General features: G+C 56.7%; 1 protein-coding gene across 4 annotated transcripts in view; it reads left to right on the top strand.

The window, feature by feature from the left end:
• GRK5 (G protein-coupled receptor kinase 5) overlaps positions 1-15,440 on the top strand; it is a 255,238-nt gene extending 239,798 nt beyond the window's left edge. For 2 of the 4 annotated variants that reach the window (XM_023224348.2, XM_023224351.2), the window contains exons 13-16: positions 3,895-4,032; positions 8,314-8,451; positions 8,791-8,922; positions 10,639-11,248. In XM_023224348.2, coding sequence (XP_023080116.1) covers positions 3,895-4,032; positions 8,314-8,451; positions 8,791-8,922; positions 10,639-10,737 — 507 coding nt within the window. In that variant the 3' untranslated portion in view covers positions 10,738-11,248. Of the gene's footprint in view, positions 1-3,894; positions 4,033-8,313; positions 8,452-8,790; positions 8,923-10,278; positions 10,390-10,638; positions 11,249-15,261 lie in introns of those variants that run through there. The other 2 variants (XM_023224350.1, XM_023224349.1) reach the window with 2 other exon arrangements.
• The last annotated feature ends 2,015 nt before the right edge of the window (positions 15,441-17,455 follow it).

Raw genomic sequence — 17,455 nt, 5'->3', positions numbered from 1 at the left:
CAGGCTCTAGGGATAGTGAGGTCTGACCCACCCAAAGGCAGGGCATGGTGGGAGTGACGGTCACACAGCTGGGTGGGTGGGGCCAGATGTGGGGACTGGAAGCCAGATAAAGGAGTGACAGGAGCCATTGGAAGTGGGGGATGTGGGAGTGGAGCCTGCCCGTGCCCGCCCTGCCCCTGGGCCCCCCGACACCGGCCCTCAGGCCCTTTCCTGGGAACCAGGACTAGTGGCTTTTTGGGGAGATGGCTACTTTCTGCTCCTGCCTGGCTCTCAGCCCCCAAGTCCAGCCGTGCCCCCTTGGGGCCCTCCTCCTTATGGTCCCCAGCACAGCTGTGCTGGCACCGCCACTGCAAGCAGCTGCCCTCTAATGCCAGCCTTACAGGGACAGGAAGGGCCAGAGCACCCAGCTCCACACTTGCCAGCCAGACTTCCTCTTCTTTCCCTGGAGCCCCATGGACCCGGAGCCACAGATGGGCAGGCCGGGTCTGGGAGGGGGAAACCACACTTCCCACCCCTCTACATCTGCGGGGACTCTGGGGGCAGGTTCAGCGTGTGCGTTGACAGCCCAGGCGACTCCCGGAGTTCAGGAAGCAGCAGGCCCGGGAGTTGATTAAAAGTTGCAGTGCTTCTGCTCAGGAAGACCTGAGGCTGTGCTGCGAGCGGCCCCAAGAGGGTCTGGCTCGGCTCCTCACCCCAGAGACCCCTCTCCTGCAGCCAAACACCTCTGCTCGGCCCCTTCCTGTCACCAGCCTCATCCTCACATCACAGAGCTGTGGGAAGAAGGCCTGTGTGTACAGCAGACCCATACCCTAACCCCACAGCTGTTTTGGCCCGCTGTGAGCTGGGGCCTCAGAGAAAGCCACATGGTCATCGCAGCCAGGGCTAGGGTAGGGGAACCAGAGGAGCAGTGCAGCACTGGTTGAGTACATGGAAACGTGGGTGCGAGCCATACTTGGCTGTCTCATTGGGAGATATCTGTCAGATGCGACAAAACTAGACAAGGGAAAGAAGACGGGGTCAGACAGCCATGGGCAGAGCATCACCAAATGTCCCAGGTCAGGGCCAGGCAATCAGAGAAGCAGGTCTTGAGAGATCTCAGCAGGGATATGGGACATACTAAGAGGATGACGAGGTGGAAAGGGCCCCAGTCTCACCCCCGGACCCCAGTCACCCACCTTGGCCCCTGGCTTTGGAGCTGGGATCTCCCGCGGCACCCCGGACCAGGGCGCTGCTGTCCCTCTGCTGCCCCCTGGTGGACACTGAGAGAAAGCCTGCTGCTCCCGGAGGACCTGTCCGGTGGGTACAAAACCACTGTCCTCTGGAAGCCTCTGGCCTTGCTGCGGCTTCCCTTACAAATGATCTTGGGTCTTGGGAGTCTGGTCTTAGGCCTCCTTCACGCCCTTGACTGCAGCATCTCTGGCATCCAGACCTACCTTGTGCCCTCCAGCTGGCGGCAGCTCAGGACACTGCAGGGCCTGACTTGCCAGGAGAGCTCGCAGGCCCCGGGTTCACAGGGCTATTTCTAGGCTCTGGTGGCTCCAGCCCAGCCTACCCAAAAGGGCCCCTCCACAATCGGCGAGGAAGCTGGTCTCTGGCCCCCAGGTCTGTCCCCCATTCTACCTTAGCAGCCACAGAAGCTGCTCGCCCTCCTCTGGAGCCCAGAAATTCACACATCTCACCTCTTTGTCCCCTGAGCCCAGTCCACGGGCCCAGACCTCAGCCTCCATCTTCCCCAAGCCTCTGCTCAGTCCCAGCACTGGGCCTTAGCCCCCCTCCAGCTCCCTCTTGCCCTTCAGCCATCTTGGTCTCACTTGTCCTTCCAGCCCATCTGTACTCCTCTTCCAGGAAGCCCACTGTGCCTGCCCCACCCATCCCAGCTCTCACCTTCTCTTCCTCTTACTTCTCCTGGTGTCCACCTGATAGCATGGTTGCAAACTCCTTACCTGACGACATGGCTGCAAACCACTGACCGGATGCCGGGGTTTCAAACGGCAACATGTCGGTGGGTGTTCGGTTCAGCCTGCACAGGGTGTTTCAAAAGAAGTAAATGGTAGGTTCATTGCCAAGATTTAAAAATGTAGAGATTTCATATAATAACCTGGATTTTCTGGCTTCTCTTGAAAAGCAGAAGCCTCAGGCCCTGCCTGCCGTCCCACCTGGCAGGAGCTGACGCATAGCCTGGCCCGGCTCACCTAGCCCACCCCTCGCCTTTCTCGCCCTCGTTTGTGCCATCTTCCTGGCCAGCCACTGCAGCCTCTGCAGAAGGAGACTTGCCTCTGAGGGACTACTTAGAACAGTGCAGCACCTGGGCCCAGCCCAGCCCAGTGCTTGAGCTTTGTTAAACAGTGAAGCCCCCAGAGAGAGAAACAGAGGCATGAGCACCAGACCCTGAGCTGCCAGCCCGGCGGCCCATGGGGGCATTAGAGGGTGACGCTGTGAGCGACTGAGCTCTCTGCTTAGTCCTTTCAAGGGTGGAACCTGGTGCCGGCCCTGATACCACCTTCGATTCCTTTGTTTGGGGGGCAGCCCCCTCCAGACCCTGAGACCCAGGAGGCCGATCTGGCTACTCACTCGCCCCAGCGTCCCCAGCCGGCGCAGCGCCTGCCCCACAGCAGCCAGCAGGAAGTGTACGTGGGATGAATATGAGCAAAGCACACGGGGCACTGGGAAAAAACAAGGCTGCGCCCCTCCCCCCATGCAGGCTGCTCCTCCAGATTTTAGCCACAAAGCAGACATTTAGTAGACACCAACTGCATACAGGTGCAGTGCTTAGTGGGGCAGAGGAGAAGAGAGAATCACGAGGCTGGGGTGCTGGGAGTGCAGGTCAGGGGGGCCAGGGCCCTGCGGTCAAGTGGCCGCCACAGCCAGTTGAGGCCCCCTGCACAGCTCCAGCCCTCTAGCCTCATTCACAGCCACATCCCATCTCATCCGGGTGTCTGCACCCAAAGCCTCTCCCTCTCCTGGTAACCCTCCTGCCTCTTGCTTCTGATGAAGACACTCCCCTACCTCAGCCATCGCTGGCTCCTTCTACCTGCCGATGAAAATCCTACCGCCCGACCTGGCCTTCAGGATCCTCCATCATCTCCCCCGACCAGCCCCTCCCCCTGACCCATCTCTGATCCTCCATCATCTCCCCCCACCAGCCCCTCCCCCTGGCTGATCTCCGCACCCTCCCCCTGCTCTCTAAGTCAGACATGTTTTGGATATTCCCCAGACACACCCTGCATGCCCTGCCACTCTGCTTTGCTGGCGCAGTTCCCTCTACCTGTGTACCCCTCCCCACACCCACACCTTGAAAGCCTATTTGTCCTACAAGACTCAATTCACATACCCCTTCCCCATGCAGCTCCCTGACCTCCAGCTGGCAGCCAGTCATGCCTCCTGGCCCCGGGGTGCCCGATCTGTATCACCTTGATGTGTCCTCTGAGCATGATTAGCCCCCATGAGTCTGAGCACTCCTAGAGGCCAAGCCCCTCGGCAGTGTCTTCCCTCTGCCAGGAAGGGGCTTGCACCCAGGAGGTGCAAGTCTGCAAATTAGCCGAGTATGTGAACAAAAGAGAGCGATTGACGCAGTCCTTGCCTTTTGTTGCTTACCCTACACAGAAGAGGTGACATTGACTCGACACCCATTAATGAGTGCCCACCATAACCCAGGAACGAGGTCTGTAGTCCTGGGAGAAACACAAGATTCCTGCTCCCCGTCCCATCAGGCATCTAGCCAGGCTGCGAAGCTGTGAGCACAGATGCATGCCAGGACTCAGAGGCAGCCCTGAAGCGAGACCTTTGCAGGGTGGGGCAGCCTGTCTTGGGTGCCTGTGCGTGGCACACTGTGGAGGCAGGAGGTTCAGGCAGGAGGAGAGGCCCGGTGGCTTCATAGGGCTCTCTCTGTTTCAGCTGCTCACCAAAGATGCCAAGCAGAGGCTGGGCTGCCAGGAGGAGGGGGCTGCAGAGGTCAAGAGACACCCCTTCTTCAGGAACATGAACTTCAAGCGCTTAGAAGCTGGGATGTTGGACCCTCCCTTCGTTCCAGACGTGAGTAGCATCCCCCAGCCCCCAGCAGCTCCATTCGCAGGGTACCCAGGGCTGCCCCCCAATGCTGCTTCACAGTGAGCTGGTGCAGAGTGTGGGGCACATCGTGTCTTTGTGGGGACCAAAGAGTCCCCTCCCAGCCACTCCTTGCCTAAGCTGCAGATGAACTTCACGCCAGGCAGTGCAGAAGAGGCATGGGCCGGGGAGCCCACACTGGCTTCCAAAGACTTGGGCACTTTCCCAGGTCTGGGAGTCCGGGACAGATTCCTTCTAAGCATTAGTTTCCTCCCTGACCAATGAAGCCAGTAACACTCACGACTCCCGCCTGCCTGGGAGATTTGAGGGTGAAATGAGAACTGAATGGGGAATGCTTCCAAGAGCATTGAGGGCCACCACGTTCAGTTCACCTTGACCAGCGTGCATGCATTGAGCACCTACTGCAGACGCCAGGTTCTGGGCCAGGCAGGAACAAAAGAGGCCCCTCCCCCAGCAGCTTACATTGCAAGGAGTCATGTCTTCCCAGGAGGTCCCCAGGTCCACCAGTCGGTGTGTGAGGCAAGATTCCAGCTGAGGTAGAACTGTCCTTGAAAGTCCCCTGCATGGTCAATAAATCATGAGCTCTCAGCTGGATCAGAGGCCCAAGAGAGGCAGACCAGGCAGAGGCTGGGTAATCTGTGTGGAATACGAGCTGTGAATTCAGGGCCTGCTCTGTGTGAAGTCAGGGAGTCAGAAGCCAGGAAGGCCTGCTGTGTCTCAGCTCCTGCCACGCTCCCACAAATGACCCCTTGCTGGCGGTGGGGGCTGGGCTGGGGCTGTGGAGGCCGTGGGAGCAGTGGTGTGCTGCAGGCGAATTACCGCATCTCCGGAGAGCTCATATGCACATCTCTTCCCAATTCTGTGTCCAGTGGCTTTGCGTCAGCAGCTTACAGTATCCCAGTGGTGGCACCTGCACAGCAGCAATTTGCAAATGCTACAAATCAGGGCCTCTGCATCCCCCTCCCGCAGAACCAGTGGTTATCACTTTCCAGTACCGCCCCGAGTGGAGACGGGTGGGGACCGTCCTTGGAACTCTGGCACCCCCTGTAGGTGGGGTTTCCCTGGTCCTCTGGGATAGCAGCGGGCTTGGGAAGCTGCTGGGTGCAGATCAGTATCCATGGCAACCACACCACAGCCCCTGTCCAGCCAGGGGGGGTGTGATGGGTAATCAAGGAATGCTTTTTGGAGAAACACGGGGGCCACTGAGAATGTAAAGAGTAGGGCCAGGCACAGTGGCTCATGCCTGTAATCCCAGCACTTGGGAAGGTTGAGGCGGTCGGATCACCTGAGGTTAGGAGTTTGAGACCAGCCTGACCAACATGGCGAAACCCCATCTCTACTAAAATACGAAAATTAACCGGGCATGGTGGCACGCACATACAATCCCAGCTACTCGGGAGGCTGAGGCAGGAGAATCGCTTGAACCTAGGAGGCAGAGGTTGCAGTGAGCCAAGATTGTGCCACTGCACTCCAGCCTGGGCGATAGAGCGAGACTCCATCTCAAAAAAAAATAGCGAAAGTCACTGAATGCTGCAAACTCAATCTCCAGATGAGCTTGAGCAGGCAGGGGGAGAATGGTAATCACAGCATTGCTCTCGACCCTGGCTGCCTGGGGAACCGCGGGGGGCGCACGAGCAACACTCGCCTTGGACCCAGCGCCCAGGGAGGCTGGGGTAAGACTTCGGCCTCGGGAGTTCTGAAAGCTCCCCAGCTGATTCTAGCGTGCAGCCAGGGTTGAGAGTCACTATTATGAGAAGTGCCACGCGCAGGGAGTGTGTTGTTTATTTGTTGTTTGTTTTCAGTGTCGAGGGCTTTGGGAGTGGCCACTCCTTGGTATTCCAGGAAACCACATAGCACGACTGCATGAACATCATGGTTGTGCCACTGGGCTGATGTCCGAAATTGGAGAGGATGTGGGCGCCCAGATTGGGGGTGTGGCAAAGGTTTGAACCCGGGTGGCCATCCTTGTGGCCTCTGGGCTACCTGTTGCTATGGTGATGGGCTGAGAGTAGTCATGGCCTTGGAACCATTTCTCTACCTTCCAGCACACTCCAAGTCCCATGCCAGGCCCCAAGGGAGATCCCATGGCGCACAAAACGGTTGGTTGTTTCCTACATGGAACTTCCAGTCTGAAAAGGAGGAGGGTTGTCAGCAAAACCCCTTAAATACAAGTAGAAATATGAGTCACAAGAGAAGAGAACAGGCAGCCTTAAGGAAGATTGGAGAGTAGCAGGGCCTCCGTGCGTGCACCCAGGCACGGCTGGAGAAGAGTGCTCTGGGCCCCACAAGCAGCGTGTGGAAGGAGGCGGCTCTGAGGATCAGGGCGACTGACTGTCCTGCTTTGCCTGGGACTGTCCTGCTTTTAGCACTGAAAGTCCTGTGTCCTCGGGACACAGGGACAGTTGACCCTGGGAGTGACACTGGCCATCTCGAATCAGGGCATTAGGAGGATGAGGTAGCAGAGCCCCACAAGGCGCACAGCCTGACAAGGTGCACAGAGCAGCCCGCCAGTGCCCTCCCCCCACCGTGTACCCTCTGGCCCAGGGCCCCTATTCCTGGCATCTGAGGCCTCAGGTGAGCAAAGGCTGCAGGCCCTGGAGTGCGAAGTCGCTGTGAGCTGGGGACTTTGCCTTTTCCCCACTGGCCCTCCCCAGGCTGCATGCCAGCCCCCCACGGTCGTCCCCGCCAGACCCCGATGGTTGTCCCCGCCAGCCCCCAATGGTCATCCCCACCAGCCTCCACAATTGTCCCCACACCACTGTCGGGGCTGCTGCCACGTTGCTAAACCACAAGCGCTGTTAGTGACATCATCTTTTTCACTTCCGTTGACACTTTTTAAAAATAAAAATCAACGTATTTTAAAAGGAAACTTTTGCAAGGAAATAATAGCCATGAAAGAGGAGTTTGGGTGTGCAAGATAACTTCCTGTTCCATTACAGATTTTTAAAATACACTCATTTCTTAACATTCCTCTGCAAGCCACCCAGGGCCAGTTTCGTGAGCTTGACCTGGGCACCCCCTAGGGCACGCTGGGCCCCACACCTGGCTCAGTGCCCTCTGCTACCATCTTAAAATTCTAAATGTGCAACATGGGCCCTGCGTTTTCATTCTGCGCTGGCCGCGTGAATGATGTGGTCTTGCTTCCAGCTAAAAGTCCGCTGGGTTCCACGGTGGCAGGCACCCCGGGCTTTGCGAACGAGAGAAGGCTGGCAGCTCTGCACCCGGACACCCCTGCCCCCACCCCTGCTTCCGCCCACTTGCACTTGGGCCCATGGTTTGCTCTGCTGGGGACAGCATGGCCTCGAGCCTTGAGCTGGAGACCAGAGCAGACCGGAGGGGAGAGTCCCAGAAAGTGCCGAGCCCTGAGACCATTGCTAGAACCTTCCTGGCATGGCGGAGCCCTCACTGAGCCAGTGCACTGATTCACAGCCTTCGAATTAGCCACATGTCAGGAGACTGTGAGCAGGAGGTAGCCTCTACCCTCCAGTGACAGATGTGTCACCAGGTCTGGGGATCCCTTGGCACCCCACCTGGGGCCGTCTGTGTAAAGACCTCACCTCCGGAGCCTCTGGGAAGCCTCCCCCACCAACCTTGAACTCTTAGAGGGCAAGGTCCACCCAGGTTCATCTCTGCCCTGGCATAGAGCAGGCCCCCAGTGCACAGTTGAGGGATGAGTAAGGTAACAGATATGCCCTGGTACAATAATAATACCAGCTCCCAGTTACGGGCGCCAGGCTCGGTGGCCAGCACTGACAGCAGCCCCAACGAGGGACCTTGTTGTCCCCATTTTGCCGGTAGGAAACAGGACACAGACCTCAGGGGATATGAGACTTCCCCAAAGTTCATAAGCCCCACTGCTGGGACTGCAGCCCATGTCTGTCCTATACTGGTAAGGGAGCGATGGCAAAAGGAGCCCGGGTGCCCCGAGCTCTTGTGTCACCCCGGCCAGGGTCCCCTTCACGGATCTGAGCGAGGGCGGCACTCTCACCTGGAGGGGTCGCGCATAACAGAACCACAGGCCGTCATCCGAGGTGGACAGGAAGCCCAGCCAAGCCACTGGGGCCAACCTCTGCCCTGGACTCACCTGCGCCTGAGCCACACGCCCTCCAGCCACCACCCGCAGCAGTTCTGGGGGTGGCTCCTGGGCAGACTCCCCTCTGCTCCCCCGTTAAAACCCCAAGGCCTGGGCTTGGGGCCACTGGAGCCGCAGGCAGGACACATGTGTGACCAGCCCTGTGCCCCTGGCAGCCCCGCGCCGTGTACTGTAAGGACGTGCTGGACATCGAGCAGTTCTCCACTGTGAAGGGCGTCAATCTGGACCACACAGATGACGACTTCTACTCCAAGTTCTCCACGGGTTCTGTGTCCATCCCATGGCAGAATGAGGTGAGCGGGGTAGGCCACTTGCTTGGCGCTGGTTGGGAGGGAGGGACTGACGGGGCGAAGGAGGCGTCAGGAATGTGAGCTCGGCGGCAGGAGGATGAGCGCGCGGTTTCTGTTTTCTCCATGAAGGCAGCACATAAAAGCCGTCAGTGGCCAGGCAGGGAGCTGTGGCCACCACGGGCCGGTCATTGAGGGGGAGCCTCGCCCAGCCTCCGAGACCTGGAAGGGTTGTGGCTCAGGGGCAGGTGAGGCCAGGGGAGGGGTCAGCCCCAGTGGCTCTGCTGCTGGGCTTCCTCACCACCCCAGGTGACGGCCTGTGTGTTTTTCTCACGGCCCCTCCAGATGATAGAAACAGAATGCTTTAAGGAGCTGAACGTGTTTGGACCTAATGGTACCCTCTCGCCAGATCTGAACAGAAGTCACCCTCCGGAACCGCCAAAGAAAGGGCTGCTCCAGAGAATCTTCAAGCGTCAGGTGAGACACCTGTGCCTGGTGAGTCCCGGCATCAGCCCCGAGACCCCTGGCTCGCTTCCGTGGGAAACCAGAAGACCCACAGGAGAGACCCTCGGAGGGCTCGGGAGTCTGGGGCAGTAGCAGCCTGGAGGGTAACCGATATGTCTGAGGCCCCTGACACCCACTGCAGCTGATGGGATCCCCACGGCCGAACGGCAGAGCCAGCCCAAATTCACCCTCCCTCTGGGTTTCTCCACCTTGACACTATTGGCACCTGGGGCCAGTTAATTCCTTGTCACGGGGCTGTCCTGTGCCTCACAAGATTTGAGGCAGCAAGCTTGGCCTCCACCCACCAGATGCAACAACACCCCATTCCCCAGTCATGACAGCCCATAAAAGCGCCAGACGTTGCTGAATGTCCTTGGGGCCACAGTCACCCCTGGTTGAGAACCGCTGCCCTCTCTGGTCCTTATGAAGCCTCAGTCATGTAAAGACTGAACATCATAAGCTCAGGGAGAACTGGGGGTAGAAGCTGACCCCGCAGAACCTTCCGGCTCCTGGGATGGCCCCCATCCAATGCTGTGCCTTCTAGCTGGCAGCCAGAGGAGACAGGGCTGTTGGGAAACGAGTCAGAGCCTGGCCCTGGGTAAGGGCTGGTGTGAGCCAGTGGAGGAAATGCCGGGAAAGGGCCCCCACCTCACCCCACACCATGAAGGGGGCCACCATACACCCCGTCTTGGCCTGGCCCTTGAGGAAGCCGTGGCCCAGTGTGCCCATCCTGGAGCCTGGGAGGTTCCCCCACCTGGTTCTGCTCCTTCCTCCCTTCGCCAAAGAGCCAGCTCCAGGATAGGCACACTAGGCCAGTGATAATATAAAAATACAACACTTCAATGCTTCCGTCAAGTAAAATGGAAGTTCTAGAAAAAATGGCCTCTCCCTCCCTTCACGGCCGGGCATGCTGAGAACACCCTGGGTCCTAGAAAGAGAAATTACCATGTAGCCTCACAGACCCGGGTTCAAACCCAGCCCTGACACTTCCTGGTTATGTGGAAACTTATGGAACCTCTCCCGCCTCAGTTTGCCTGCCTGAAACATCAGGATAGAAATGCCTGCTGCCTAGAGCCATGGGTGGCGGCCCTTAGCGCGGTGCGGGCACCAGCACCTGTGAAGCAAACGTTCCTTGCCTCCCTCCTCCTCCCCTCTGCAACATGAAGGGCCCAGCACACACGGGATGCAGAGGGAGGGCCCGAGGAATGGGAACAGACCACCCATCTTTCCCAGGTGGGCCCTCGCTAGAGCCCTTTGCATACGAGGCCCCATTGTATCCTCCCAGCCACCCTTTGCCTTTGTGGAAGCTGCTCTTCTCGTGTGTTACAGGAGAGGAAACTGGGAGATGGAATTGCATGCCCGAGGCCACTCTGCGAGGGAGGCGCAGACTGAGAATTCCAGCCCAGGCAGTGTAACCCTAGGCCTGCAGGCTTAACCAAGGTGGATATTATGGGGGGGGCCGCCTCCACCCTGATTGGAGGTTCTGTTAATTCCTTGGCTCTTCCCATTTACCAGATAAAGCCCTGTGCCTCCAGGGGCGGCCCTTGCACCTGGCTCTGAGGGGAGACTTCCAAAGGCCATGAAAAGCAAGGGTTAGAGCTGGTGGAGGCAGCCCCTGACCCCTCCCCAGGGCTCCCAGGACTGACTTCTGTTCTCTCCATCCCCTGTCTCCCCCAACCCCAACCCCAGCATCAGAACAATTCCAAGAGTTCGCCCAGCTCCAAGACCAATTTTAATCACCACATAAACTCAAACCACGTGAGCTCGAACTCCACCGGAAGCAGCTAGTTTCGGCTCTGGCCTTGAAGTCCACAGTGGAACCAGCCCAGACCTTCTCCTTAGAGGCGGAAGTACTGGAGCTTCTGCTCTGGTGGGGCTGCCAGGGGAGCCCCCCAGGAGCTGGGGAAGGAGGTCGTCCATCCCGTCGACGTAGAACCTCGAGGTTTCTCAAAGAAATTTCCACTCAGGTCTGTTTTCCGAGGCGGCCTCAGCCGGGGCGGATTGGATTTGTCTTTGGTGAACATTGCAATAGAAATCCAATTGGATACGACAACTTGCACGTATTTTAATAGCGTCATAACTAGAACTGAATTTTGTCTTTATGATTTTTAAAGAAAAGTTTTGTAAATTTCTCTACTGTCTCAGTTTACATTTTGTATATTTGTATTTAAAGAAAGTGAGACTTTGAGGGTGTATATTTTCTGTGCAGCCACTGTTAAGCCATGTGTTCCAAGGCATTTTAGCAGGGAGGGGTTTACCAAAAAAAAAAAAAAAAAAAAAAAAAAGATGTGACTCAAGACTTCCAGAGCCTCAAATGAGAAAATGTCTTTATTAAATGTAGAAAGTGATTCACACTTCACCTTTAAAGGATTGCTTGTATTTACCCACATCTATCCCTGGAGCCATTTCCTCACATTGGTATCACCCGCCTGTCGGCTTGGAACGATCCGAATTAAATGTTCCAGACGCACGTGGGACTTCTCCCTCCCAGCCAGAATGTCCTCTCCTGGGGCCCTCGGAGCCGTCTGGGCTGAGCCCTTCTCCTCAAGGGGCACGCCGAGCCACCGTTGCACCCACCTCTGTCTGTTCTTCCTTCCGGAAGCGGCTGGCACGCAGATCCCGATGTTTACAGCCTGGGGGGCGATGGGCCCCTTTCCTCCTAAGCAGGTCCTGACTGCTAAAGCCAGTTGTTTTCAAGAGGCTTGCATTGGGGGATTTTTGTTCTATGTTTAACAGAAGCATAGGATCGTAAAGATTCGTCAGGAAACCCCAAGTGTCCCAAAGCCTCGGGGTCCGTGGGAGCATTGGGAGGCGAGTCCGTGCGCTCATCCTAACGGAGCACCGCTGAGTCTTTAGCGGGGAGGGAGGCTGGCCCAGGGACCTGGCGTGTCCCTGAAACGTTCACAGGGTTTCGAGACCTTCACAGCCCCCACCAATGTGCTGGCCCCTGTGGCACGGATGGGGCAGTCTCTCCGGGCAAACGAGAGGCCCAAGGAGAGACCGGGCCACCAGAGACCTCAAGACAAAGTCACGCAGGAAGGTGGGGCAGAGGCAAGATCTCTCGGACACTTCACAGTTTCAGGCAGGAGCTCCCAGAGGACTTGGTGGCTTTGCCGGCCCAGGGGACTCTGAAGGCAGCCCCTAGACCCTTGTAGCAGGGCTGTCCATCCCCAGGGAGCAGCTGGCCACCTCCTTCTGCCTCCATGAAGTGACCAGGGGCCAGTCTGTTCCCACGTCCCGTCCGGGACAGGGTGAACATTTGATCTCACTGTCCCCTGCCTGGCTGAGTCCCTGGTATCTGACTCTGCCGCCCAGCAGCTGCCAGGGTCTCTCGCCATACGGACCCTGCCCTAGCTGCACCTGCACCCCCTGTCAAAGTGCGAACTCACAAGCTCCACCCCAAACCACAGAATGGGAATGCCTGGGAGTGGTGACTAGGAACCTGCATCTTGTAAAAGCTCACCAGATCACTCTGATGACCCTGGAGTGTGAGCACCCCTGCTGTGGCCGTCAGCGGGGCTTTGGGGGTGATCGTCCCAAACACATTTTTCTGGGTGACGCAGGCAGCATTTGAGCATGAGTCGGGAGGACAGTCGTGAGCACACCAGCTGCGAGGCCCGGTTTCCATGCCTTCCCCCCGGACTCTACCCCTGGGTCCTGGGGCGTGCCGCTGAAAGAGTCCTGGTCTGTGGGACTGATCATTTTGAGTCCTTTTACAAAGAAATGGGGGAGAAGAATTAGCTGGGCTTCCCTCAGATCTTTTTAATGCAGTATTTTTTTGTTCAAGACCAGCTCTTGTTTTATGAGGCTCCTTCCATTACCTTTCTTGGCCTGAATACAAAACAAATACAGCCATATCCAAGTTTTCCAAGGAAGTGGAAAGCTCTTTGAACGGTATTTTAAGATCCTTAAGCTCTTGCTGAACTTCATTTTTTGATGAAAAGAAGGACCGTCGTCCTAGGACGGTCACCAGCCCAAGCCACCACCCCAGCCCCCCATCCAGGAGGTTGGTTCCTCTTGCCCAGTTCATAGCAGCTCAGTCCTTACCAAATGGATTCTTGGTGTTGGAAAGCAGCCTCTTTTTATTCCTGAAAACCAGTGCCCTGTCCGTTTGCAGTAGAGAATCCCCAAGGAGCAAGAAGGATGACAGAAGTGTGGCTGCCATGTTTGTAGGTCACGAGAGCTCTGGTGGTACTATCACAAGGCCTGTGCGTGGGTTCTATGATAACTTCAGTCTTCCATCATGTTCACCACCAGCCCTCCCTGAGTGCACAGAGGAGACGGGGGCAGAGTCACTTGGCCTATTAAAGCCTCCTATTCCTTCTGGCTCATGCATTGCTTTGTGGCAAGAGAAAGGAAGTCTTTAGACCAGTGCCCTTCTCCCTGCTGAGTCCCCAGTCCTGTCCCTTCCCCTCCTCTGACCTTGTTTTCTATAGCCACATTTTTTTTTTTTTTTTTTTTTTTGAGACAAGATCTCATTGTGTTGCCTAGGCTGAAGTGCAGTGGCATGATCCTGGCTCACTGCAGCCTTGAACTCCTGGGCCCAAGCTGTCCTCCTGCCTCAGCCTCCCAGGTAGCGGGGACCATAGGCATGCACCACCATACTCAGCCTAATTTTTAAAAATTTTTGTAGAGACGGGGGTCTTACCATGTTGCCCAGACTGGCCTCGAACTCCTGGACCCAAGCTATTCTCCTGCCTCAACCTCCCAGAGTGCTGAGATTATAGGCGTGAGCCACTGTCCCTGGCCTATAGCGGTCATTTTTTAAAAAGGTATTTTAAAATTAAAAGCAGACATCTTCCGCCCATCCACCTGTCCAGGATAAGGCATATTTGGACAGTGAACGGATTTAACTCTCTTGAATGCATTTGAGCTCTTCACCGAAGAGCCTTTCTTGCTCCAGGCATGACATTGTTTTCACCTGATGTTCACTGACTTCGTGCCTTTGAGGTGAGACATGGGGTCTCTTGGAAGTGTCTCTGCATCTGCATTTCAGGAGATGAGCTGCTGTCCCTGCTGGACAGAGGCGGCCTCTGCCGTGGTCACCATGATTACCTACAAGTGTTTATTGAGTCCCTTGGGGGCACCCAGAATACCACCCAGAATAGCAAGAAGACCCAGTCCCCGCCTTGCGGAGGATGCACTCGCACCCCACAGCAGCCCATTCTCGCCTCTTCCTTGGCCAGGAACCCAGGGCTCCAGGGCTGCTCGTTGCTGCTGTGTCCTGCGCAGCCACAGGAGGCTTCCTGAAAGGCATTGCTCGGAGGGGCGGGAGCGGGGAGGCCTGGCCTGCCCCACAGACACAGCTGCGCGGCCTGGGTCATACACACATCGGCAAGCGGCTGCCGAGACAAATCGTGGTGGGAAGTCCTGGGGACACACACAGCCCTTGCACTGACAGCATCGTAGGATCAGAGCCCAGGTGAGCCCCTGGGGATACCAAGGCCTTCCCTTCATGAAGCCGGGAAATCTCCATGCCTCTCCTAGGAGCCTGGCCCCACTCTAGAAATCCCTCCTCTTCCCCCACACCCTGTCCTTTCCCCAAAGGCTCGGTTGTCAGTTCCAGCTACCCATCGACTTCCCCACTGAGCCGCTGCCCTCAAAACGGAGGGGCACTGCAACCTCCTTGAGCCTCGCATCCCAGGCCTTGCCAAAGGGGCCGGTGGCTTCCTGGATAATCGGAAATCTCTGAGACGAAGAGGAAACGCCCGAGTGACACTCAGCTGTCCTCGGGGGTCCCCTGGTGTGCGTGCACATCCTTCTGAGTACCTGTATTTCCAAGAGGTGGTCTCCTGTTTTCATAACCCGACACTCTGAGATGTGATCTTCGAACTGTTTAGCCCTGGCTGTGGAAAGATAGTGAGTATGAAGAACTTGTGCACTTGGAAGTGACATCGCTGTGTGAATTACGAACACAGAGAGCTTCCATCTTCCTGATCACAATAGACCACGATCGCAAAGCCTCCACTCCCAGAGACCCTTTCTGCACCTGCCCTCCCCACCCACCACCCAGCTGTTGAAGCTCAGCGTGTGCAAGTCAGACCCTGCACGGGCCGGGGGTGTCTCACCTGGCCTAAACATAAAGGCTTGTGCCGGAGACAGTGATTGAAAACATTGGAAAAGCCAGCTCTCCCTGGCAGAGAAAGACACTTCCCCCGAAGTGGAATCTAGACGTCTTTCCCCAGTCCATCAAGAAGTCATTTTTGTAACAGTCCCTAAGCAAGTGTTCTCAATTAGACGAGTTTAGTGGCTGTTGGTGTTGTTAAATAATAATAATCCTTCTAGCATCCAAAACTTTCTAATTTTTTTCAGGGAGATTTGGACATTAATGAATGGAAATTTCCATGGTGGCGGTCACTCCTGAAGGCAGCGGCTTCCATTCTCCCACTGCTCTAGCTCTGTGTGTTCCGTCTACCATGTCACGGTGCCGCTGGATCTAGATGGAACCACTCTTGTTGTTTTTAAAAGAGAAATAAATTCCTTAATTGAAATAGCATGGCGTCTCTCTCCTGCTGCTGAGCTCTTGTTCTGTTTCTTCTGCATACGACAGCTGTCCCCAAGATACCTGTGGCCTTTGGGTTAACCCTTTCCTAAGGTTGACAGTGGAACCCACCCAAATCCAGACCCCACACCAACCACCCCCTGAACTACCCACAGATGGCCCAGCTCCAGTGGGCAGGGCCGAAGAAAACCTGAATTCTTACCAAGCCATTGGCTTCTGATCGCAAGCCCAGCAAATGGTTCTAGAAAGTTCTCTGGCCACTTGGCACCGAGGAGGAGCTGGGCGACAAGGGTTCGAGTCAGTGCCAGCACCATGACACCAAACGGCACATTTGTAGGTCCCACCTGCCCGGTTTTATGCAGAAGAGGCAGGCTCTGCAGAGGGGGCCATTGTGGCTGTCTAGGCTTCACCATGCCAGGCACATGCTGGAACATGGGGCAGCCAGTGAGGCACAGCGGCCCTTGCACTTCGGAACGGGGATTCCCGATCTGGGACCCAAGACCTCTTCCGTCTCCCTCCACCTACTTGCCTTAGCTGTTAGGATGAGCAGGGCTTACTCTGAGATGTTTATGTTTAAAATAAAGGTAAAAATTTAAAAAAACAACAATAAATAGAATGAGCAGGGCTTGGACTCAGCCGACACCCTACTGATGATATCACCGTAAACAGGCCACTCTGAGCCTCGGTGTCTTCATCTGTAAATGGGATCACACCTCAGTGATGGGGCTGCTGGAGGATTCAGTGGGAACTCATGTGCCACCTAGCACAGAGGCCTTGGCTTTGAGCAGAGGCCTGGCCTTGACCTCACACTTATTCACACCCAGCCCTGCCTGGAGCCACACTCCAGCCAGGCCTGGAGCCTGGGGAAGAATCTGCTTACTGGGGGACCCTGTGGAACTGGACAGAGAGAAAGAGGGGCCGGCTGGCAGTGACGGTGGGATGAGGAAGGGGCTCTCCCAGGATGGAAGAATGGAGGGAACTCATGGCCGAGGATTTGCCAACCATGTGGGAAGCCTTCAAGGGCAGAAGACACAGTGGTGGAGCAGGAAATGCTCTGATCTCAGAACAGGGACGGGGAGGATCTCCCCGCAGGGCCCAGCTGTGTCTCTGGGGCTTTCACCACTCCAGAACCTCCACTGCCCAAGCCAGCCTCCAGGCAGACAGAAGCTGCCGCCTCTCCTGGGACAGGCAGGGTGTCAGCGGGAGAAACTCCAGCCCCATGACTCCAGCCCCCTCACCATTTACACTGCCCTGCCCAGCAGCTTTGGCCCCTTCCCAGGCAGATGGAGTGGGCTGGGCAGGAGGAGCACCCACCCCTCACCTCCACACCTTTCAGGCCCATGCCCATCCTGTCCACACCAAACAACCGTGGATTTGGTGAGGGGACCAAAAGAGCCTCCATCTAACTCATTTTCAGGAAAGGCTCAAAGCCATCATCCCCAGGCCCCAGAGAGCTCCAGGCCAGAAGCCCTCTGGGAGGCGGTCCTTAAGGCCATTGGGATCCACCTGCCATCCCCAGAGACCGTGAAGAGGAGGGAGAACTGGGGCCCTGGGAATAGACCCTTGAGCCGCAGCATGGCAGGTCTCCTGGTACCACTTTGCCCAGAAGTTCACCAAGCCAAACATTGCCCAGGCGTGGGCCAGTTGTCATGGGGACTTGGCTTAACTGTCTTGGGGGAAAAAGCAGGAAAAACCCATTCAGCAGGCCATGGGGTGAGTTCTAGAGTTTGCACTCTAGAGGCATAAACTACTGGCAGGTAAACCAGAAGGCGCAGAAGGCAGCACCTTTCACGCTTGAGGAGTTCTGACTCACTTGGCATCTTGATAAACTAGAATCTGATTCGGCGGGTCTGGGGTAGGGGACAGTCTGCACTTCTAAGTACTCCTGGGTGAAGCCACTGGTCCTCAGACAACACTTTGAGTAGAGAGGCCTTAGAAAGCCCCAAACCTGGTCAGGCACCGTTTCTCATGCCTAATCCCAGCACTTTGGGAGGCCAAGGTGGG

The sequence above is a fragment of the Piliocolobus tephrosceles genome, chromosome 9 (genome assembly GCF_002776525.5).
Source record: "Piliocolobus tephrosceles isolate RC106 chromosome 9, ASM277652v3, whole genome shotgun sequence".
Lineage (NCBI taxonomy): Eukaryota > Metazoa > Chordata > Mammalia > Primates > Cercopithecidae > Piliocolobus > Piliocolobus tephrosceles.
This window is presented reverse-complemented; position numbering and strand designations above follow the sequence as displayed.